This window comes from Linepithema humile, chromosome 6 (genome assembly GCF_040581485.1).
Source record: "Linepithema humile isolate Giens D197 chromosome 6, Lhum_UNIL_v1.0, whole genome shotgun sequence".
Classification (NCBI taxonomy): domain Eukaryota; kingdom Metazoa; phylum Arthropoda; class Insecta; order Hymenoptera; family Formicidae; genus Linepithema; species Linepithema humile.
In genome coordinates, this window is record NC_090133.1 from 11,515,283 (window position 1) to 11,539,678 (window position 24,396).

A 24,396-nucleotide genomic window follows, 5' to 3' on the forward strand; every position below is an offset into this window, starting at 1 on the left:
AACTTTAATAGTTCTCAAAATTTGCTCGGCCGCTCCCCGCTCAGTATGGCAGAGGGGCGCAGTTCTTTTACTTAACGTAGATATCTGGAGTGAGAGGCGAACACAAAGACAACTCAATACTTAATAGTTAACAATAATGTATTTCCATAATTTGGCTTACAAGGGTAAAGATGTGCAGCGTTCGGCCTGAGCCGATACGGCGGAGACGGTTCAATGCGGTAGCAGGGCCATTCGCCCAATTACTCGATAACAAGAATAAAGTTAGACAAATACGCGAAATCACGGAGATGCGATCACGATAGTTCGCCGCTGATCCGACTCTATCCGGTAAACACGGGACTTATACTCTGATCATTCGATACGGCCGGTAAAGGCCAAATAAACAGACTTTAAGCGACGGGAGCCCAACGGCCGGGACTGAGATGTCGCGGAACGGCTATTTTTCGCGGCTTTCCCGTTTCTCGCCGAGACGCGAACTTGGCGGTAACCGCAATCTCGCGGAGAACGTCCCCGGATCAAAATCCGCCCGCAGACATTCACGGTACTTCCGGTACGGTGATAACGCGGCAAACGGTAACGGAGCGGTATCGCAAGAAAACGGTAGCAATCGGTTTCTTTTTCTTTTTAAAAGACGGTAACGGCAGGACGGTACGGTAACTAAACGAACGGTAACGAAACGGCAACGGGAAAAGACTGTCGGCGCTTAATTCCCACAAGACAGAGAGACTGTTACGCGATATCCGGGGCCGGCTGGACATGCGGTAATTGAGCGTAATTGAGCGCTCACGATATCAAACACTACGGTTAATGTGAGAGACACTACATATTAAACGAACTCACGCTACCAGCCATCACCGGACGGAACTCTACGGCTACCCGAGAGGCGGCTTACAACGATTGGACGTCCTCGGCGTCTTTGGTGTCGTCGGGCTGAGTCCCTGATGTCGTCCTCGCGCACTTGTGTCACACCGAACAGTGACTCTTCTCGGCTCTGCCTCTAGGTCCTTCCAGATTCGCGTCGCCTTCCTGCGCATCCTGCCGATTTTCCGAAAAGGGGGGCCCCTGAGAACCGCCCACAGTTCATCCAGGGCGCCCCCTTCCGCTCACTGTGGTTTCCTCAAGTCTCTCGGCTGATAACGTGTCGGTAAGTCGATGTTCCCGGAAGAGACTGGTTAGGCTGGCCGGGCCATACTCCGGTCCCTCCGGGTGCAGCATCTTCGGGGTCCTCGAAGCCGTCTGCAGCCGGGCGAGGTCCGCTGCTGCGTGTCTTTGTGTTGCTTTTGACTTTGTGGCTGAAACCAAAGCGGAGTTAGATAGGGCTTGGATGGCGGAGGCGACGGAATCGCGGTACCTGACCTTTTTCGTGGGGTCACTAACGCGTGGCCCCTGCGGATGATCCCCCGGTGTCCGGCTTCCCTGGCGATGCTGTCTTCGCCCTGAGGCACAAAACACGCAACGCCGCCCGCACGGGGTCTCGCCTTACAACTCAAAAACGGTATTACGGTACAAAAACAGGAATTACAATACAAACGACGCGCAAAAATTGTGGAGTCTCGCGGGTTGCTCTCTCCACGCGAGGAGCAACACCAGGGCTCCTTGCTCCCTCGGCCGGGCTATCGCCCTTGTGACGGCGCTCGAAAAGCGTCACGTCACATAACTGAGTCAGGACCATTTTGAATTAATTTTTAGTAATTTAAGATCTCATCATGGATATAATAATAATCCGACAGTTAAACAATTTAAATCTGCGTATAAAAAACTAATTATACACACGAAAGTACAAGATAAAAATAGTGGCAATTGTATACTATTAGAAGATATTGCAATATTACATGTGTCATTTGAACAACCAATTAATATTATAAATGCAACGACAGACACATCAGCTTCACAAACACAATGGCTTGATGTTTTTCATATTGAACATAATAATGATCATGATTATTTGTTATCAACACAATATTCAAGTTCTATTACAGAATATAAAATGGAAGTTATTAATTAGATAGCAGGATTTGTATTAAAAAAACTGACAAAAACATTACACTGCACTGTATGTCTGGACAGTTTAATAGGACAATCTGCAGATATACATGTCAATTTAATAAATATAAAAAATAAAGGGCCACTAGTATATCCATCACACGATTTTACGTATATTTGTAAAATAACAGAAAATGCAATAAATAATTTTATACACAGAAATAAAACTTTAAAACATTTTAATATATATAAATTTACATGTAGAGTAATGCAAGAGTTCACAGATAGTAATATATTTGCGAAATTAAAAGAACATATCAATGATCAATATTTTTTCAGCAACCATAGAAATAATTTGTTACGTAGTACTATTATGTTATATTGTAAGACAAGACTATCGCATTATATTAAAACTAAGCAATTAAGCGAAAGACACAAATATAATAAACTTATATTATTCAAAAGTCAATAAAATGTTTCTGCAAAAAAACGATATATATATTTTTTTTCTTTACTCCTTTCATTACATTTGTGTTTACTATAATTAACATTTTTTAGTTTATTTTATTACATACATATACATATATTGTACCTCTTTCTATATATTGTTCTAAATAACATAAAATAAAATACAAATTATTTTAATAAATAGTTTAATAATATTAATGCGAATATTTATCATAAGTTCTCAATTTTTTCTTGGTTTGTAATATCGTGTAATTAATGTTTTGATTCTAATTTAAAGTTTTAAAATTATTCCTATTTTACTTTACGAAATACAAAACACGTCGTGTATTTATTTATATATATAAAAATATGTATTTAATAATTAATTTGTTAAAAAATTTTTTTAATTAAATTAGATTGAAAACCACTGACCACTGGGTGAGATACATACATCTTTCTCGTAACGCCGAATATATTCGAACCGTACCGGAAATATCCGAGTTTGCCCGTTATTCCCCCTTACCGCGTTTATCACCTACCCCGCAAGCTTACGCTCCGTCTATGGTTTCCTAAGTCTATGGTGTAGCCAGATTCTGCCCGGGTTTTCGCGCATGCGTGACGCGGCGAACGCAGTAAAGTGTTTCACTCTAGTAAAAAGGTATGCTATATGGTACCCGTTCAATTTAAAAAATTATTATTTTCTGAAAAATCAATTTAAAAAAAAGTATATTTACGTATAAAGTCGAGGTATAAGAAGAAAAGGATCAAGAGCCGTAGCTGGAGGTAGTTGGCTGTGAAATTCTTCTTTATTCTTCTTATTTAAAAAGATGAATGAGTAGTAAACGTTTCGGTCATCTATCGGACCATCTTCAATACAATCTTAAACCGGCGAAACCTGAGAGTCACTTAAATTAAATCACTGAAAGTCGTCTTCCGCCACCACATTCTTGCATACGAGAGTGTGACAAGTCACCTTTATCATTCGACGTATGAATAAATTAGAAATCAACGATTAACTTATAATTACCGGTAAATGTGAGGCAACATGTGTGAATTTTGATAACTAACCTGTCAAGAGGATTGTGAGCTACTGTGAATAAACAGTGGATTTTGGAAGCGGGAACGGACTGGGCGAAAAAGAGGGAGAGAAGGAAAAAAGGGGGGAGGAAACGGAAATTGTAGGAAAAAAAAGAAACAAGGAGAGAGGGGGAAGAAGAGCAATGAAGGAGGAACATACACTCACCCGAAAAAAAAACGGTACACTGAATATGTGGGAAAAATTCATCAAATTTCAACTGACGACAACTTCGTAAATAATAAAGATAGAAAGTTCTATAAAATATGAAAATAAAGCTTAGAATCTCTACTTTAAGAATCGATTTATTTCAATGTTGCAAGATAAATTTATTGAAAATGGCGGATGACAAAGCGAGAGCATGCAAAATTGAAAAATAATGGTTTGAGTTTGCGACGGTGCACGGTATAAACAAAAAATTGTAGCTTATTGGGATCAAAAGCGTATGAAAGTACAGAATCTCCTCTTTAAAATGCTTTTTTATGCATCTCGATACGATGATTTTTCGCCGAGAAATTCGCATTTGAAGAAAAAGGCAGGTTCTTACTTCAAATGCTAATCTCTCAGCGAAAAATCATCGTATCGAGATGCATAAAAAAGCATTTTAAAGAGGAGATTCTGTACTTTCATACGCTTTTAATCCCAATAAGCTACAATTTTTTCGTTTACGTCGTGCACCGTCGCAAACTCGAACCATTATTTTTCAATTTTGCATGCTTTCGCTCTGTCATCTGCTATTTTGGAGAAAATTGTCGCACATTATTACGTTATGAATTTTCGAACACTAGACATCCAAACTTTTAAAATGGTTTTTAAAAAATCCTGCTAGCTGTATTACGTGTCGAGATATTCAATTTTGAACCAGACCGAATTGCAAGAATAAGAATTCCGTGGTCATAAGCTCCGCGGTATTTTACAACTCCAAACTCTTCTTACGGTTGTAAGTGTCAATTCTGCTCTTAGCGTTACCCAGGATCAACGGCGTGGATGTGGCAGAAATCTGATCCCGTGTGTGTGTGTGCATGCACCACTGGGATAAGGACCTCATGGCTCGTCAGGTCCACGATATTTAACGACTCCAAACCCTCCCGGTGGTGCGTGTACAATTGCGTGTGCGCGCGCGTATATTAATAATAATGGGTATGACCTCCTTGTGCGCGTATTACCTCATTCATGCGACGAGGCATACTTCTTATTAATGTTCTAATTTCAGACTGCGTAATGTTATTCCACTCCATTTCAAGAACTCTTCGAAGTTCTGGCAATGACTGAGGAGCAGGTACATGATCTCATACTTTCCTGCCAAGATTGTCCCATAGGTGTTTAATGGGATTTAAATCTGGACTTATTGCTGGCCATTCGAGTCGATTTATACCAACTTCACCGCAGAAATCAAGCACTCTTCTCGCAATGTGCGGTCGAGCATTGTCTTGCATAAACAAAAAGTCCTCTCCGATGAAGTGCGCATACGGAACAACGTACGGTATGAGTACGTCTTCCACGTATACATCTGCGTTCATGTTTCCGTCAAAAAAGTGGAGGTCTGTGTGAGCATTCGCAGAAATTCCTGCCCAAACCATTACAGAGCCACCATTGTAGCTACGCCTCTCACTTACAGTACAGTCTGTAAATCGTTCTCCAACGCGACGGTATACTCGTTCTCGTCCATATGAAGAATACAGACAAAATCGAGATTCGTCGCTAAAAAGAACGGTACTTCATTCTGCATATGTCCAATCTGCATGTTTGACAGCAAAATTGAGTCGAGTTACGCGATGACGACGCATAAGCGAAGGTACATTTGCTGACCTGCGGAAAAAGACCCGTGTTCCGCTAATCTGTTTCGAATAGTGTCAACGGATACATTACATTTGCGGACATCTCTTATATTGTTTCGAATTTGAACAGCCGTTCGATGTTTGTCTCTTAATGAATTTAAAACAATAAATCGTTTTCATTCGTATAACGAGGACGTCCCGAACCAGGTCTTCTTTGGACAGAATTAGTCTCTAAATACTTAGCATAAGCACGTTGCACGGTTGACACTTAATAATTCAAGTGCCTCAGCAACATATCTTCGACTTCTCCCATCTTCAATTAACGCTACAACTTGAGCAGCTTTTTCAAGACTTATTGTCGCCATAATTGACAAATAATTTCAATGCGAAAAGATTAATTATTGTTTACTTTGACGAAGTCGTACGAATAAGTAATGCGTCTCGAAAGGAAAAGATCAAGGCTAAAGAGAAATCGGAGCAACGGTTGTCAGAGCAAAAAAAAATTGTTTCACATTTGAAGGAGATGTTTGCAGATCTTTTGTGATTTCTCCGCCCTGACTTTTTGTTTATGCTCGATCGCACATTGCGAGAAGAGTGCTTGATTTCTGCGGTGAAGTTGGCATAAATCGACTCGAATGGCCAGCAATGAGTCCAGATTTAAATCCCATTGAACACCTATGGGACAATCTTGGCAGGAAAGTACGAGATCATGTACCTGCTCCTCAGTCATTGCCAGAACTTCAAAGAGTTCTAGAAATGGAGTGGAATAACATTACGCAGTCTGAAATTAGAACATTAATAAGGAGTATGCCTCGTCGCATGAATGAGATAATACGCGCACGAGGAGGTCATACCCATTATTAATATACGCACACGCAATTGTACACGCACCAGTGTTCCGATTAGGGACCGGTTTGTTTGCGCATGTGCAGCCATACGGTGTCAATGAAGTGTCTCGTACATATAAAAAGAGACCGTTACCCAGCTTCATTAAAATAATAAAAATTTTTTTAATGTATTAAAAAATAAAATATATATACATTATATATGTACAAAAATACATTATATATATATATAATTTAATTATTTTATAAATTTTAATTATAATAAATAAAAAAGCCTTACCTTATTTCTATTTTCCTAACCTCATCCTGTCAAAAGTCCCGCGTAAAGTTCTGCACACGACGTGTGTCGGCACTGCATTTCCATCGCCGCGCAAGCGCAAAGCCACATATACGCTAAGCAACCGGTCCCTAATCGGAACACTGACACGCACCACCGGGAGGGTTTGGAGTCGTTAAATATCGTGGACCTGACGAGCCATGAGGTCCTTATCCCAGTGGTGCACGCACACACACACACGGGATCAGATTTCTGCCACGTCCACGCCGTTGATCCTGGATAACGCTAAGAGCAGAATTGACACTTACAACCGTAAGAAGAGTTTGGAGTTTTAAAATACCGCGGAGCTTATGACCACGGAATTCTTATTCTTGCAATTCGGTCTGGTTCAAAATTGAATATCTCGGCACGTAATACAGCTAGCAGGATTTTTTAAAAACCATTTTAAAAGTTTGGATGTCTAGTGTTCGAAAATTCATAACGCAATAATGTGCGACAATTTTCTCCAAAATGGCAGATGACAAAGCGAAAGCATGCAAAATTGAAAAATAATGGTTCGAGTTTGCGACGGTGCACGACGTAAACAAAAAAATTGTAGCTTATTGGGATCAAAAGTGTATGAAAGTACAGAGTCTTCTCTTTAAAATGCTTTTTTATGCATCTCGATACGATGATTTTTCGCTGAGAGATTCGCATTTGAAGTAAGAACCTGCCTTTTTTTCAAATGCGAATCTCTCGGCGAAAAATCATCGTATCGAGATGCATAAAAAAGCATTTTAAAGAGGAGATTCTGTACTTTCATACGTTTTTGATCCCAATAAGTTACAATTTTTTGTTTATACCGTGCACCGTCGCAAACTCAAACCATTATTTTTCAATTTTGCATGCTCTCGCTTTGTCATCCGCCATTTTCAATAAATTTATCTTGCAACATTGAAATAAATCGATTCTTAAAGTAGAGATTCTAAGCTTTATTTTCATATTTTATAGAACTTTCTATCTTTATTACTTACGAAGTTATCGTCAGTTGAAATTTGATGAATTTTACCGACATTTACCGCTTTTATAAAGCTTAGTTTTAGAATGGAGGAAGTAAATTAAGAATAGGAATGTAGGTGTCGGGGAGGAGATCGGTGTCACTCTGTTTGTTTAAATCATGCCGTTGTCTTTTCATGTGTAGCATTTCAGACGTTAGCCTTTTTTAGTAAGATTTTTCATTATCTATGATCTCCACACTATCCCAGGTCATATTATGGTTGTTCTCGATTCGGTGGCAAGAGATCAACAAAGGAGAGGAACTTTTATTGATGTCCTTTTTATGTTTCTGTATCCTGGTGGATAACTGTCTCTTGGTCTGTCCGATGTACGTGGCGTCACAGTTTTTGCAAGGAATTTTGTAAACTACGTCATTGTTAGTGAATTTATTGAGCTTATCTTTGTGTGTTTTGATAAAAGGTTTAAGATCATTAATGCGAGAGAAGACTAACGTCATTTGGTATTTTTTGTTAACAAAACTGAACTTTTCAGAAATGTTATTTATGAAAGGTAGTGTGAAATACCTTTCGTTTGAATGCCTGTTATTGCTATATTTGCTATTGTTCTTGTTGTTTTTGGTATGGAAATGGAATTTTAGTCTTTCTTTAACGTTTTGGAAAATGAAGGGAAGAGGATAACCGTTCATCTGTAAAATCTTAACAATTATTGTGAAGTTGTCTTGGTGGAACCGAGGATGAGAGAGAAGGAGGGCTCTGTCAACTAGGTCAAATAAGACATTTCTCTTATGGGAATTCGGATGTTGTAAATGGAAGTTGAGGTATCTCTTGGAAAACGATTATGGTACCAGTCTGTAATGATGGTGCCGTTGTCGACAATTAGTTTGACGTCCAAAAAACTGAAAACACCATTGTCTCCTATCTCCATGATGAATTGTATCCGCTCATATATGCCATTCAAACTCGCTATAAATTACTCTGTGTAATTCTAGGGATAGATAGAATAATGTCATCCACGTATCTAAAAAAAAAAAAGAGAGGTTTAACAGTTAAGCTGTTAAGGGCTTTTTCTTCGATATCCCTGAGTGTAATGTCAGCTATGATCGTAGATATAGGAGATTCCATAGGGCTGCCAAAGGACTGTTTATAAATGTTGTTGTTGAATTTAAAATACGTGGAGCCCAAAATGAACTGAATGGCCCAGACGAACTCATCCATAGAGATAGAGAAATGTTCTTGGAAATAAAATTCCACCTTTTTACTATGCTGGAAATAGTCAAATCAGAGGGGAATATTGGTGAAAAGAGAAATTACATCGAGAAAAACAAGGTCAATGTCTTGCTCTAAACTCATGCAATTCAATCTGTACACCAGTTGGAAACTGTTTTTTGTGTAGCTCAGAGGATCAGGAATGCTATTATGAATGATGTTGTGCATGTATGTGGCTAATTTGTATAACGAACTATTGGAGCAGAAGACAATAATCCTGAGTGGACAACCTGATTTGTAAATTTTGGGGAGACCATATGCTCGTGGAAGGATGCCGTTACTAGATAGCAGACTGTAGTATGTCTCCTTATTAAAAAAACTTTTATTTTTCCATCTATTAAGATGGGTGCGTAAATCATTGATGATTTTCTTGGTAGGATCCTTGTCGACAGTGTCGTATGTATTTTTATCAGAAAGAAGCAAATTTATTTTATTCACGTATTCAGTTTTTATTAGCGCTACAGTGATATTGCCCTTATCGGCTTTAGTAAATAGTATCTCTAGGTTATCTTTAATGAAATTCTTAATGCAATCTACCCATTTCATGAAGAATTTTTCTACGTCATTAGACACGATCGAGTTTTTTTAAAAATGTGTTTAATATCGAGGTAGTTTTGTTCCTGATGTCTATTTTAATATCTTCTTGTAATTTGCCAATATTTTTTGTGTTTGATAAATTCCGTTAATATTTTATCTTTATCTTTTTTTACGTAGGGGACACTGAATCGTTCGCCCAGCTACAAAAGTAACGTAACTTTTTAAAGAATGGATGTACCCGTGGGATCAATAAACTATTTTTCTTGTAAATCTTGAATAGATGTTTCGTTATAAAATGTCTCAGGGGAAATAAAAACATGAGCTAGATTGTCAGTTAAGCAGCTAGGACGCTCGAAGGAGTATGCCCTATCAACAATGCGATCAGAATTGTTGTTACAAGAGTTGGTGTGGGTCGAAGAATCTAAACGGTTTTTATATGTACAGAAAAATTTGATTGGTTTTTCTCCTTCGGTGATCTCCTGTCACCGAATCGAGAACAACCATGATATGGCTTGGAATAGTGTTGAGATCATAGATAATGAAAAATCTTACTAAAAAAGGCTAACGTCTGAAATGCTACACATGAAAAGACAGTGGCATGGTTTAAACAAACAGAGTAACATCGATTTCCTCCCCGACACCTACACTCCTATTCTTAATCTGCTTCCTCCATTCTAAAGCTAAGCTTTATAGATCTATGTTCCTCCTTCATTGCTCCTCTTCCTCCTCTCTCCTTGTTTCTTTTTCTTCCTACAATTTCCGTTTCCTCCCCCCTTTTTTCCTTCTCTCCCTTTTTTCGCCCAGTCCGTTCCCGCTTTCAAAATTCACTGCTTATTCACAGTAGCTCACGATCCTCCTAACAGACTAGTTGTCAAAATTCACACATGTTGCCTCACATTTACCGGTAATTATAAGTTAATTGTTGGTTTCAAATTTATTCATACGTCGAATGATAAAGATGATTTGTCACAGTCTCGTATGCAAGAATGTGGTGGCGGAGGACGACTTTCAGTGATTTAATTTAAGTGACTCTCATGTTTCGCCGGTTTAAGATTGTACTGAAGATGGTCCGATAGATGGCCGAAACGTTTACTACTCATTCATCTTTTTAAATAAGAAGAATAAAGAAAAATTTCACAGCAACCACATCCAGCTACGGCTCTTGATCCCCTACTCATACCTTGACTTTATTAATTTTAGTGAGCTTTTAAACAACTATTGTTTATTTACATATATTTATATTTATATGTACCTATATGTATGTGTAAATATAAATATATGTAAATATACTTTATTTTTTGATTGATTTTTCAGAAAATTATAATTTTTTAAAATAAACGGGTGTTATATGGTATGCCTTTTTACTGGACTGAAACACTTTACTGCGTTCGCCGCGTCGTGCATGCGCGAAAACCCAGACAGAATCTGGCTACAATGACAACACTGAATCCAGGGCTCGTCGCTCGTCCTATTGCGTTCCGGCCGCCGTCGCGTGTAGGTCAGCTGCCTCCTGCCTGCCGCGCTATGTCAGAGAGAAAGAGGAAGAGAACGGAATTGTGGCAAGAGCTGACTATCGGTGAGGTTGCCGCTATATTCTAGTACAAACCACGAAATTCACGAGAATCTCGTGCCGTCGCGAGGTCGTTCGCTCGGTAATTAGTGATTAGCGTTTGATGAGCCCTTCTGGCTATAGGTCGCGGCGAATAGGTTAACGCCGTCGGTCAAATCCTTTAGTGACATTGTCGTATTTAGTGAGAATAAAATCAAGCGATCGAAATCAGGCATGCACGTGTATTCATGATCCAGAGTTCGTAGGTTAGACGGGTGTATTTCGCGTACAAATAGTGCCGGGGAGATCGCCGCTGTGAACGCGATCAGCTGTTTGTGCCAACCGTGCGTGTAGTGTGTATGTGAGAGAGATAGCGCGTAAGAATGGTCTCGCGATGATAAATTTACTGTAACGCGTACTGTACTATGCGCGATGCCGAATTGAATGCGTGTAATTAAGTGTTGTGCTGTCCATCTTGCTCGCGTTAGAATTCGCGTTAATATATCGCGTCCGTTATCAATAATTATTTCGGATGAAGTTCCAAAAAGCCCACATTTCCGATTTGCTTCAAACTACGTTTCTATTGTATTTTTGCACGCTGATTACGAATATGATCATGCCGATTAGCAACAAGGTCATTTTCAAAGTTAAAACTAAAAAAAAACTAAAAAATTATTGCTTTTTTTAACATTATTTTGATAAATATTGATATAACAAAAAAATGTTTCGAATAAAAGTTGTAGCTCTTAAAAAAATACATCATTTATGTCTTATGCATATTTTGCATAAAACCAATATTTTTTGAAAAAAATGAGATAATAGGAAAGACACTCCCCTTGCACTATGCAGTGGGTTCCGCCCCTCTTTCTCCCCCTCCAGAGGGGCATCTACGCATATACTGTACAGTGCGAAACGAGGTTCCACATAGGTTTGCAACTTTCCACACAAAGCGAGGTTCCAACCCAAACCTATGTGTATAGTTTTTTTGATGGTGGAGCCCCCCACAGGGTGGCGGAACACAATGCCTCCACGCATACACTTTCCTCGCAAAGCAAAGTTCCACATGGGTTTGCAACTTTCCACGCAAAGCAAGGTTCCAACCCAAACCTATGTGTATAGCAGTGATGCAAGATTGAGCATCCTGCATCATGCACGACATGAGGGAAAGAGCCCCCACCATGGCGGCACCACACAAGCGAGCATTGCTGACGTCATGCGTCCGTGTGCGCTCGCCCTCTTTCCCTCATGTCGTGCATGATGCAGGATGCTCAATCTTGCATCACTGGTGTTATAGTGTCTCATTGTCAGTAGTGGAACCCCCCCCCCCCCCCGTAGGGAGGACGAAACCCACTGAATCCACGCATACACTTTACAACGCATTATCTCATTTTTATCGAAAAATATTGGTTCTGTGAAAAAATGCATAGGACATAAATAATGTATTTTTTCAAGCACTACAACTTTTATTTGAAACATTTCTTTGTTACATCAATATTTATCAAGATAATGTTAAAAAAAGTGATAATTTTTTAGTTCTTTCAAGTAGTTTTGACTTTGAAAACGACCTTGTCGCCAATCGGCATGGTCATATTCGGAATCAGCGCGCAAAAATACAATAAAAAGCGTAATTTGGAGCAAATCGGAGGTGTGGGCTTTTCGGAACTTTATTCGTTATTTCTTAGAGTCTGTTGTCGTTAGTTATTAATTGAAGCCGCATTTACCTGTTGCGTTTTCGTGCTCGGTAGCTTCGTTAAATTATAAGTTTTGCGTGCCGAATATGGACTAATTTTCTTTATTTCTTCTGTATTTTGAACAGCTACGTTTCTTGTAAAATCTCTTAGATTATTTTCACTCGAGATCCGCCGTGAGGCGTCGGCTCCTTAATTTTGTTTCATTCAATTGATCTTTTCGAGCCACCTAACACCTTGTAAATTTTCTCGACGCTCGGTTAACTGTACACGGGATCTTCAGTTTATTTCTTTTGTTATTATTACCAAATATTTCTATTCACTCTGCTATCCTTTATTTTATTATTTTTCTTGTCATCATCGAGCACTTCTAATAAACCTGTTATTATTTTTACCTGTTTATTTTTATTTTACAAACGCCAGTGTGTTATTTTTTTAGTGTTTTTTAGTATTCTCCGTCGTGTTCGTTTCAATCTTGACTCGCTGTTTCGTGTATCCAGCTCTTCGCCCTGCCCCTCTACCGTTAGATTGAGCTTGCCGAGTCCGTCGCTGTCCGAATCAGACATTTTGATGTCGTAAGAATTTGGATTTCGCGTTCGAAGACTCTGGGGGAGGGAGGGAGGGAGTGAAGGAGTGAGTTAAATAGATAGGTAGAACTTTTGAAGCTCTATTGAATGAACCCAAACAAAAAACGAGAGATCACCAACCATAAAACATAAAATTTTCATGGATAATCTCTTTGCAATAGGTCCTTTAATTATTTTTATACAACTATAAAATTATTGTAACTTTTGTTCTATGTAAATATCACACCATCAATGATCTTATTAAATCAGTTTCAACTTAAACTTATTTATTTTCTTTTATTTTTTTTTCTAAGACCTCTGCTTATTGCCCGCTCTTCAAATTTGATATAAGGGTGCCGTCCTTGGTAAAAGGATTTAATTCCTTCACGTATAAAAATCTGTGAGCGGTTGAATTGCTGATAATAGTAAAACGACCCTCCTGGACGCTGACTCATCACGCTTTCTCTTCTTTACTGTTCGGCTCGCGCGGTCAGGCTCATTCACACTGATCGCCGAGTGTGAAATGTTTCTATCAGGACGTAACACAGGTAGTCATAGTATTTGCCATTTGTCATAAATTTTTCGAAAAAAATGTTGTTATCAAGCTGCAGTGTTGAAAATATGTAATTTTTAAGAAATAAAATAATGTGTTCTTTTTTTGATTTTAGAAGAATAAATATAAAAAATTTTCAAAAAGTAGCCGAAAACGCGTAAAAGTACAAACTTCAAACTTAACTTAAAACATTTTTTTGTTTTTTATCTGCGATAATTTTTCGCTCAGCGATTTCAAAATTGCTTAATTTTGAGCGTCTGAAAAATGTTCTCTATTTTTTGTCGCACAGTGTATATTAGGAGAATGTTATCAATTTTCTAGTAGAATATGTCGTTTCAGCTAATGTCGACAAACACACATAAAAAATTAAGTATAATGTTGTAACGGTGCGTATTTTTAGTCGGGCCTCACCTCACGGGCGGTGCGTAGCGATGCGGAATTTCGACGGTGCGTAGGTAGCAAAACGGATTCTTACGATGCGGAGTTTCGACGGTGCGCAGGTAGCAAAGCGGATTCTTACGACGCGGAATAACTCGCCGGTTCGCCAGAATTCGTTCGTGTGCTTTTTTGGGAGACTCCAAATTAACAAGAACAAATTAAAGAAACAAAATAAATATTTATTCAAGAGAGCGTGATAAAAGAAAACATTTAACAATGAGCACACAAGTAATTCCTTATCGGTTAAACTATCTAATGTTTCAACGGTATAAACGGGTATAATTCTAAATGTGAACGAATGAACAACTATCGGAATTAATCGGATAATAAATAAACTGCGTAAATCGTTAAACGTGGTGCGCCTTTGGCCGAATAATAAACAACTTAAATTATTTAATTCTAAATCGGTCGGTTCGTACAGTACGGAGTCAAAATATTAAAAAATAAGCGATACCGCGTGTATCCGAGCCCTGCTGAGTCGTCGACGGTTGTCGGTGCGCTGTGTCCGAAGACAGAGAGAATCTTCTCTTGTGCGAGGGATATAGGAAGTCGAACGCCGGGAACACCCGACCGAAGTAGAGAACGCCCTGCTCCTAGAACGACAGAAAGTCGGAAGTCGAACGCCGGAAACACCCGACCGAAGCAGGGAATGCCCTGCTTTTAGAACGACGGAAAGTCGAAAGTCGAACGCCGGGAACACCCGACCGAAGCAGGGAACGCCCTGCTCCTAGAACGACGGAAAGTCGGAAATCGAACGCCGGGAACACCCGACCGAAGCAGAGAACGCCCTGCTCCTAGAACGACGAGGTATAGGAAGTCGAACGCCGGGAACACCCGACCGAAGCAGAGAACGCCCTGCTCCTAGAACGACGAAGTATAGGAAGTCGAACGCCGGGAACACCCGACCGAAGCAGAGAACGCCCTGCTCCTAAAACGACGAAAGGGATGGGAGCGAATACGACCGGAGCTTCAGAGTGCGCCCTGAGGCTTGTCCAAGTCGTACTCGGGGGCATGGTGGAAAGAAACAAGGTGAGTTATTGCGCATAATGGCGGCAAAGAGTTGGGGGACTTGCTTGTCAACCAATCACAGGGGACCCATTTTATGCGCGCAAAATTCAAACGTTCACAGCTGATTAAAAAATCAAAACAGTATTGTAAATAAATAAATACTGCGACTATTACAATTTTTAATGCAACAGGTCGGCATACTGTCTACAAAGATAAAGTCACATAATATTACATATTACACCAAACTCTAAACAAATCTTCATATTATATATTCATTTATTACTTACACGACGGTCACATCGGTCTTTTCCAAATTTAAGAAAACTCTCTGCACGAACACTATATATTTTTTTAAGAGGAACACTGTATACACTTTATATACGTTAATAAAGCATGTCATCAGCCATCAGCCATACTGAATTTTCATGAAATGGGCCCCCTATGATTGGCTGTCCGCTCCCCACTACCTTTAGACTACTGCGCAACCACGAGAATAACTCACCTTGTTTCTTTCCACCATGCTTGGGGAAATGGTATCGGTCTGCTCCGCGAGCCGGCTTTTATACCGGTCGCGCTACCCCCACTTGGGGTGCTACCCTACCCGGCAGCTACCCCTTCTCGAGCTACTACCTTCGAGTTGGGGGATCGGAATGCGGCCCATAATGGGGGGTGCTCACGTGAAGCCCGTGTGGCGCTTAGTAACAGCGCGTGCTGTTATAATGTATGTCATGATGTAACGGCAGAAATAAAGCAAAAAAAGCAGAGCTCACTTGCATAAATATGGGCAAAGAGGATAGGGAAAATGGGCCGATTTTTGTTCCCAGAGCGGCAAGTAAAAACGGTATGTTTTTTTGTAATTTTTGAGCTGCTGATTCTGACCTTTAAAAATTTTTAATTTGTCGGGAAAGTATTAAGATCAGCATATGAAGCTGTTAAACATATAAGAAGCTATTATGAGAATGGTATGTTAATGAAACTGTAAAACTATAGTGAAATAAACAACATTAAGTGAAAATCGACCTTTATGTTAACAACACAAATTAATAAATGAAGAAGGCCTTATTTGATCAAAGCGGATCTTGTACTTAAAAATATTTTTTACATGAATCTTACAGTTTTCAGTGGCAAAATACTATATACTATTGTAGTATTTTTACTACAATAGTAAAATTTTAATGAACAGAATCTATTATACACAGAAGAATGTATGTGTAAAAAAGAGAAAGTGCTTGAAAGGCGTAATAAACAACAATGCTCTCAGGTGCTGTAATTAAGATTTAAAATGGTTTCCATCGATAATGCCTCTGTTTTTAGATATTAATAATTTTTACTTTTTTTATAAAAAAGCATAAATTATTAGAGATGAGAGTATTATCATGTTTTACTAGCAGGAAAACACGAATTAATGCGTTCGTAAAGCTCAACAATAATAATTTACGGTACTAGATATTTAACAGCTTCATATGCTGATCTTAATACTTTCCCGACAAATTAACAATTTTTGAAGGTCAGAATCAGATTCAGCAGCTTAAAAACTACAAAAAAACATACCATTTTTACTTGCCGCTCCGGGAGCTAAAATCGGTCCATTTTGCCCATCCTCTCTTCAAACATTGTATGTTGGCACAATGTGTCGGCAGAATACACTCCGAGATTGCACACAGCTATCTATTGTCACGGTGTAACAGCAGAATACCATTAGAAATCAAATTTATTTAGGAGTACGTTATGATGATAAAAACGCAGCAGAAATGCAGCATGTTCTACCGTCACATAATGAGTTGCAATTGTTAGTGCGAAAGAAATACATTTCTTAATGTTAGTTCTAAAGTATAAATAGTCTCGTAATAAAGACATTTGTCACGCAAACGGAAGACTCGGGTTACAATAATTCATAATAAATTAAAAAATTTATTTTTGCTCTATTTTTGCTGTCAATAACTGATAAAGCAGATCCTGCTTCGTTTCTATTATGTTTCTACTGCCACATCGTGACGACTGATCATACTCGATTTTTACTGTCACATTGTGTTGGCACATTATGCTGGCAGAAACAAAGTTTAATGAGGGCACAGGGGAGCGGAATCTGTTGATTTATAATTCGCGATTAGATCTGCTGGCACTGTTAACATTTTGTTACCTGGGTGTATACATTGTATAATATACATATAACATCTCACACATACATTTTAGTATATATGCAGTGCCGGTTTTACCACTAGGCATCATAGGCAATTGCTTAGGGGCGCCACGAGAGAAGGGGGTACCCATCCGTCGCTAAAAACAATGAATGATTTAAACAATTGCAAAATAAAACAAGTTTTCTTTATGTGGGAATTGATCAAACAGTTTTTACAAAAACCATCGAAAAAACACATGTTGAAAGTGACAAGTAAAATAAAAATAATTTCCAAATTGAAAATGAGATCGATGTATGTAATTTTTGTACTTTTTAGTATTTTGAATCCGAGATCAGTGTACACTTTAATAATGTCTCTAGTAGACAAATTAAGTTTCTATGTGAAAACATTAATAATTTTCGCACTAACATCCAGCGATGGCTCGAGATGGCCTTTTAATATATATTAATTTAATATTATTTTATTGATTTGAACTTATATTTTATATTTTTCATATTTTATTTCTTTGCTCTTGTTTTTGTTTACAAAGTAAATAAAAATTTTAAAAATTTAACACAATTTTCACTTATTTGATACCTTCCAATCTCAAATTAAAAAATGCAGGGGGCGCACTGAAATATTGCCTAGGGGTGAACTGATTCTAAAACCGGCACTGTATACATATATGTATAATGTGCTTGTAGACCGTTGCAATAGTAATATTGTCACTTATATTATTATTACATACGCACGCAAACATAGAAATTATTCATGAAAGATGCTTATAAAAATTTATTTTTTTATCATGCTGCTTTAATTTTTTAATTTTTATACTTATTTTGAATCGGTTTGACAGTATAGCAGACTAAATGATTAAATGACTAAATGACTAATTGACAAAAATATGTCAATTCCCATTGACGTTGATTTAACATGCAGCATATTATACCAGGTGTTTAAAATAAAACGTTACAAATTTTTATCTTGGAAACACGGCATTTTTGAGAAATTGTTCAGACAAGAGTTATCTAATTTCAAGGAGGAAATATTCTGACATTTATTGTTTTTTATTTTGTGAAAGATTTCAAGGTCATTTCAAGGTTAATTTTGTTTTTTTAAATAGGAACCTACGTTTTTTATAATGGCAACATATTCTACATAAAAAAACAAGTAATTTTTGTCTGAAATATTTTTTTATCCACCTTCAATTTTCCGAGATAAAAACAATAAATGCTATAATATTTTCCCTTGAAATCAGATAACTCTCGTCTGAACAATTTTTCTCAAAAATACCGTGTTTCCGAGACAAAAATTTGTAACGCTTTATTTTAAACACCCGGTATATTGTTTTGAGATTATTTATTTTTGTAGAAATTTAAAAATAAAATAAAATAATAAAATAAAGTTATAAACATAGAAAAAATTTATAAAAATAAAAAAAAGATTTTAGTGATAATCAATATTGCTAATAAATATGGTTAATTATAAATAATTGTGTATTGAATATATAAACTATAGTTTTATTAATAAATAATTGCATCTCTTGTTAAAGAAAAAATCGAAATATTTAATGTGCACAAAATAATACAAAGTATTTCTTATTACAGTTTTTGTATACATCTTGCTCATATTTTACTGCAGTGCGTATAATGGTCAACGAAAATGTTATTGGCTAAATACCATCAATGAAGAAAGAGAAAGAAAGATCCTCCTTTGAAGCTTGTAGTATTGTGACTTTAGTCTGCTAGATTATAGTTTTTTGTAAATATTAAATATAGTAATGTTATATAATATTCCTCGTTATTATTATTTTTATAGTACTTCTTTTCTTTTTCACATTCATTTTTTACTCCCTTTAATTTTTTCTATCTCCGTTTATACATGTTCTCCTACTACTCTTCATTTAACCTTGTCTAATATTATTTTCTCCGTACGGACATAGAATCATATTACACGTAAATAAATTTAAATTATATTTATTTATCTATTTCTGTATAGTACACACAATAATATATTACTTCATAATATAACATTAGTTATTGCATTGTACGCAAGACCGTAAAATATGATAATGACGTGCGCACAATCTAAAAACAAAAAAACAGAAAATTATTAAAAATATTCTACAATTATATGTTATAAATAAATGTTATAAATATATAATGTTCTACAAATGTAGACAAATTGAAATATTAATTAGATATACAATACAATAAGATATATTTACATATAATCAGATTAAATCTTATAATTGTGTATGTTTCTATAATTAACAATTATTATTAAGAATTTAAAAAAGTTCTGTTTCTCAATATACATTTGATGTTAGTATACATATTCAATTATTTACTTATTTCTTACCGCACAGAAGGATTCCATTGACAAAACAAAGATATTTCCAGCTGTTAACATGGAAGGTAATTGAGCTCTTATTATCATTATACTTAGAAGTTTTTTTGTCCGAAGTGACATTTGATACCATTCTGCATTTATTCTGCAACAAGTAATGATAATTATATGAGAAAAATATTGAAAAAGATTGTTGTAGCAAAAAATTTTGCATTGTGATAAAATTTATTTGTGTATTAATATTATTACATTAATTTTATTAATCTAATTTTATTAATTAATATTAGATACATCACAAAAGTAATTTAAAGTTACTTTTCAATATATTTTTACTGATTTATTAAACTGGCTAAGGACCGATTCCAATTTCTTGGTACATTTTATTTCTCAGTTGCCTAAAATAAATATCAGCAATTTTTACTCGATGATTAAAATATCCATGAGAGTAAAATTACCTCTTACAAGGGAACCGTCACAAGTGTCCCGCCCCCCCGATTTGATTCTCCTTGAAATATGTTGTAAAACATACAATTTTAGGAGACACGTATTTTTTTATAGCGGCCCTAACTCAAATTTAAAGGGTGAAACATCCCTTTGAAAAAATCGGGTTTTTTCTTTATATGTGAAGTCAAGTCCGGCCAGGAAAGTAGAGTCAGGGTGAATATATGTTGAATAGATTGATTCATTCACTGTTTTCGTTTCATATATTATTTTCCCGTAGTCACTACAAGCGAAACTTCAAAATGTAATATGCGTTGATAGCTAACTTGCATATGACAACGCGCTGCGCACAAAATGCAGCAATTATCTATAAAAGTGTAATGTGGAAGGGATGCTTTAGCAACAATTTTAGTTAACTTTTTTTCCTCAAATATGTGATAACAATGACATGTTATTTTTATATTTAGCGACTATTACGCAACACCAGTGCGGTATAAACGATGCGTCATGTAACGCGACGCATATAGTGTGATACTGATGACTCATTTTTAAAAAATGCGATTTCGGAACATAATAAAATCATATATGGTTGAATTCAGCGTAAAAAATGCTACAACTTTTGTCATTACAAAAATTTTGAAATTTGAAAAAATAATAACAAGGGGTTAGGGTAAATAAAAAAAATTACATTTTTTAAAAATCTAGCTATAAAGCTAGCTATAAATAATCTAGTTATAAAGCACATTATAAGCCATACAACGTTTATTTGAAACATTTTTTGATATCTCTTACGGTTTTGGCGATATTCACATACAAAGAAAAACCCGTTTTTTTCAAAGGGGTGCTTGACCCTTTAAATTTGAGTTAGGGCCGCTATAAAAAAATACGTGTCTCCTAAAATTGTATGTTTTACAATATATTTCAAGGAGAATCAAATCGGGGAGGGGGCACTTGTGACGGTTCCCTTGTTAGTAATAACAATTTAACCCATAGGTAAACTTCTTCAACAGATAGAACAACAATTATTGATATTTATTATGTTGCGCGTCTTTCCGATCACAACCGTAAGTTCGAGATCCGCTTGGGGAACGGGACGTAATGCTTAGAGGTGTGGAATAACTAGACGCAAACCTTGACTCGAACAATTTATTTTATCACTCACAAACTGCCAGGTCAGTGTTAGAGTTTCGTGAGCCGTGTACGGACACAGGGAAACGAGACGGAGTATTCGCGTATCGTAAACTGAATCCGTCGCGGCTTGCGCGCGACTGTATTTATACAAATCGGCAATCAAGAGTTTTGTAATATTACTGATATGTTATTGTTGATATTTCTCGTATTGCTGATTCGTATCACCTTGAATCCGAGGTTAGTTCTCTGCAGCCTCATCGTTATTCTTTATTTGCTAAATAATTCTTTCTTAGTATTTTATTCTGGTATTTAACTTAATTAACCTTATAGCGACACGTTGTGTGTTACGACACACAACAATTGATATTATTGCTCTCACGGATATTTCTTGCAAAAGCACGCTTGTGTGAAATAATTACACAAACATCAATGTCATGTATTAGCCTATTAACTAATACACGCTGGTTAACATTGTACTAAATAACCTTTATTATACTATCACATTACACGAACATAGGAATGTTTACTATGGAGTCAACACCCTGTGACGGCTCAGTGGCATTGAACTATATACCATACTGGAACGAGCACAGGCTACCCCCTCCATTCGACAAAACGGTCAGACAAGGCAGTGACTCGGTACCGGATTTCTCTTTCTATCTCGTCTACTCTCGACTAATAGTAGCTGTGAACACGTGACCAAAACTGTTGGTTAGATAGAGAGATCCGGGTCCGAACAGCTATCTCCATCTGACCGGTCGAGAACAAAGGCGTGCTCGTTCCAGTATGGTATATATTTCAATGCTCAGTGGTGACTGACTCTTACAAAAATTGCCGAATTATCGCGATATTTAGAATACCATAGCATCGGTAACTCAGCTGACTTACTTATCGATACATTACAATTAAATACTGAACAGTATAATAATAACACAACACTATATATATAAGCGAGTAAACGGAAACACAATGCAAATCTTTTAAAAACCGGTACACGCCCGAAACATGTTCTTATGATCAAGCGTAACTCTTCTTTTTCTCTGTCTCTAACTCTTCTGTCTCTTGTTTATAGGTAACTATACAACGCTTCTCAATCTGCTTGCGGCTCACGCGACACAGCTTCCCGAACGAGCACATCACCGGGCGATAATCCAGCGGCATGGGCACAATATTTATTTTAGGTAACTGAGAGGTAAAGTCTATCAAGAAGGTGGAACAATCGACTTTAAGCCTTTTACAGGTTATCAGTAATGTTTCAATCTATGTTTCAATATATATTTCAATATATTTTTCTGTAATTTATTTTAATTTATTTTATTTAAAATAACATATATTACATCTATACATACAGATTGGTATGCAAGTCTGCACTGTGGTTTATTAAACTTTGGGCATGCAAACTTTCAAAGAATAAATGAAGCAGTTGTGCACAAGAGAACGCTACTTGTCGTAGAAGATTGTGTAAGCTGCCCATACTCGTCACTACCTGTGTCAAATAAGATTATTTTATTTAAGCAAATAATAAAAGATATATTGTAAATTTTTAATCCTAATAAAATATATAATTTTACATGAAGTATAAAAATGCATAAATATTTTAAAAATTTCTAGCATATACAGAGTGACCCGTAATGATTAGTAAACCTTGCAGGGATGAAAGAAGATGGAATTTTGAACTAAAAGTTCCTTTTCCACTTTTGGCTCAGACCATTATTTACCGAGTTATTAACTATTAAAGTTCCCCAATGAGACGGCGCACAGCCAAAGTACGCAGGGGGTTGCGCGCCGTGCGATCCCCCGCGCTTGCTCCGGTTACATTGCCCCTGTCAAAATTGAATTTTAATTTGTCAAATTAATTAATACATAAATAAATAAAGAAAAACAGTTAGAAATCGATCAACTAATTAATTTATTTGAAAAAATTATCGATAGATTGATACATTTTCACTAATAATTTTTCAAACATTTTATTATGTTTTGTGGTTCCGAAAAAGGCCGATTTGCTCACTAAGCCGGCTCAAAATGTCCTCCATCGACTGCCAGACAAGCGTGGGCTCTCCGTATAGCTTCGTTCCTTACGCGAAGAAGCATCTCGGCATCTATGGTTGCCACAGCAGCAAGGAGTCGAGCAATTACTTCCTCCATGTCTTCTGGCTCTTCCGCGTAAACTTTTTCCTTTAGATAACCCCAAAGGGAAAAGTCCATGGGCGAAAGATCAGGTGAACTGAAAATAATAAGCAAATTTAAGTTATTATTCATGTTTTTATAACTTTTTTATAATAAGTTCAAATGAATCTTACCGTGGAGGCCAGCGGATCGGGCCGCCAACACTGAACCAATGTAAAGGAAACTGGACGTTGAGATATTCCCTCACACGCCGAGTGTTATGAGGTGGTGCTCTATCTTGCTGAAACCAACGAGGTCGAGCAGCAAGGGGGATGTCGTCCAGCAAATCCGGAAACGTCTCCTCGAGGAAAATAGCGTACTCTGCACCCTAAAACAAAAAAAATGATAAAAACGCGTTATCATTGTTGCGTGCGTGTGTGCAACTCTCAGATGTAGTAATACTTACTCTCAGGACATCCGGAAGCTGATAAATGAGCACCCGATCTCTGACAATTCCTCCCCAGACGTTCACTTTCCAACGATGCTGAAAACTTCTTGACCTTGTTACGAAGGAATTTTTGTGAGCATAATAATGGAAATTATGCTGGTTAAAAATTTCTTCTCTTGTAAACAGACTTTCGTCTGTCCATAGAATATTGTCCAAGAAGTTTTTATACCGATATGACAAGGCCAAAAACTCTCGACAGAACTGCTTACGCAATTCTGCATTCCCCGGATGGAGATTTTGGACTGATGTGTAGTGATACGGATGAAGATGATTGGAACGGAGTATCCGACAACGAGCTGTCGATAACTTGAAAAAGCAACCAACATCTCTAAGTCAACGGTGAATCGGATACTCCGTTCCAATCATCTCCGTATCACTACACATCAGTACAGAATCTCCATCCGGGGAATGCAGAATTGCGTAAGCAGTTCTGTCGAGAGTTTTTGGCCTTGTCGTATCGGTATAAAAACTTCTTGGACAATATTCTATGGACAGACGAAAGTCTGTTTACAAGAGAAGAAATTTTTAACCAGCATAATTTCCATTATTATGCTCACGAAAATCCCTTCGTAACAAGGTCAAGAAGTTTTCAGCATCGTTGGAAAGTGAACGTCTGGGGAGGAATTGTCAGAAATCGGGTGCTCATTTATCAGCTTCCAGATGTCCTGAGAGTAAGTATTACTACATCTGAGAGTTGCACACTCACGCAACGATGATAACGCGTTTTTATCATTTT

The 24,396-nt window shown here is 37.2% G+C and overlaps 2 protein-coding genes and 1 long non-coding RNA gene across 4 annotated transcripts in view; 1 reads left to right on the top strand and 2 right to left on the bottom strand.

The window, feature by feature from the left end:
• Positions 1 to 18,918, top strand: part of LOC105678086 (odorant receptor 4-like) — a 102,752-nt gene extending 83,834 nt beyond the window's left edge. Inside the window, exon 6 of the mRNA XM_067358278.1 lies at positions 18,733 to 18,918. Within this exon, the coding sequence (XP_067214379.1) occupies positions 18,733 to 18,801 (69 nt within the window). The 3' untranslated portion in view covers positions 18,802 to 18,918. The remainder of the gene's footprint in view (positions 1 to 18,732) is intronic.
• On the bottom strand, positions 14,918 to 15,600 carry LOC137000807 (uncharacterized). Its single transcript, XR_010890985.1, has 2 exons — positions 15,293 to 15,600; positions 14,918 to 15,209 (listed from the first exon to the last, which is right to left on the bottom strand). It is a non-coding gene; the product is annotated as an uncharacterized lncRNA (long non-coding RNA).
• Positions 18,919 to 19,085: 167 nt separating the features above from the next.
• Positions 19,086 to 24,396, bottom strand: part of LOC105670247 (odorant receptor 13a-like) — a 171,529-nt gene continuing 166,218 nt past the window's right edge. The window contains exons 7-9 of one of the 2 annotated variants that reach the window (XM_067358276.1): positions 22,396 to 22,532; positions 19,487 to 19,619; positions 19,086 to 19,212 (exon numbers count right to left, since the gene is read on the bottom strand). In XM_067358276.1, coding sequence (XP_067214377.1) covers positions 19,162 to 19,212; positions 19,487 to 19,619; positions 22,396 to 22,532 — 321 coding nt within the window. In that variant the 3' untranslated portion in view covers positions 19,086 to 19,161. The remainder of the gene's footprint in view (positions 19,213 to 19,486; positions 19,620 to 22,395; positions 22,533 to 24,396) is intronic. The other variant, XM_067358277.1, reaches the window with a different exon arrangement.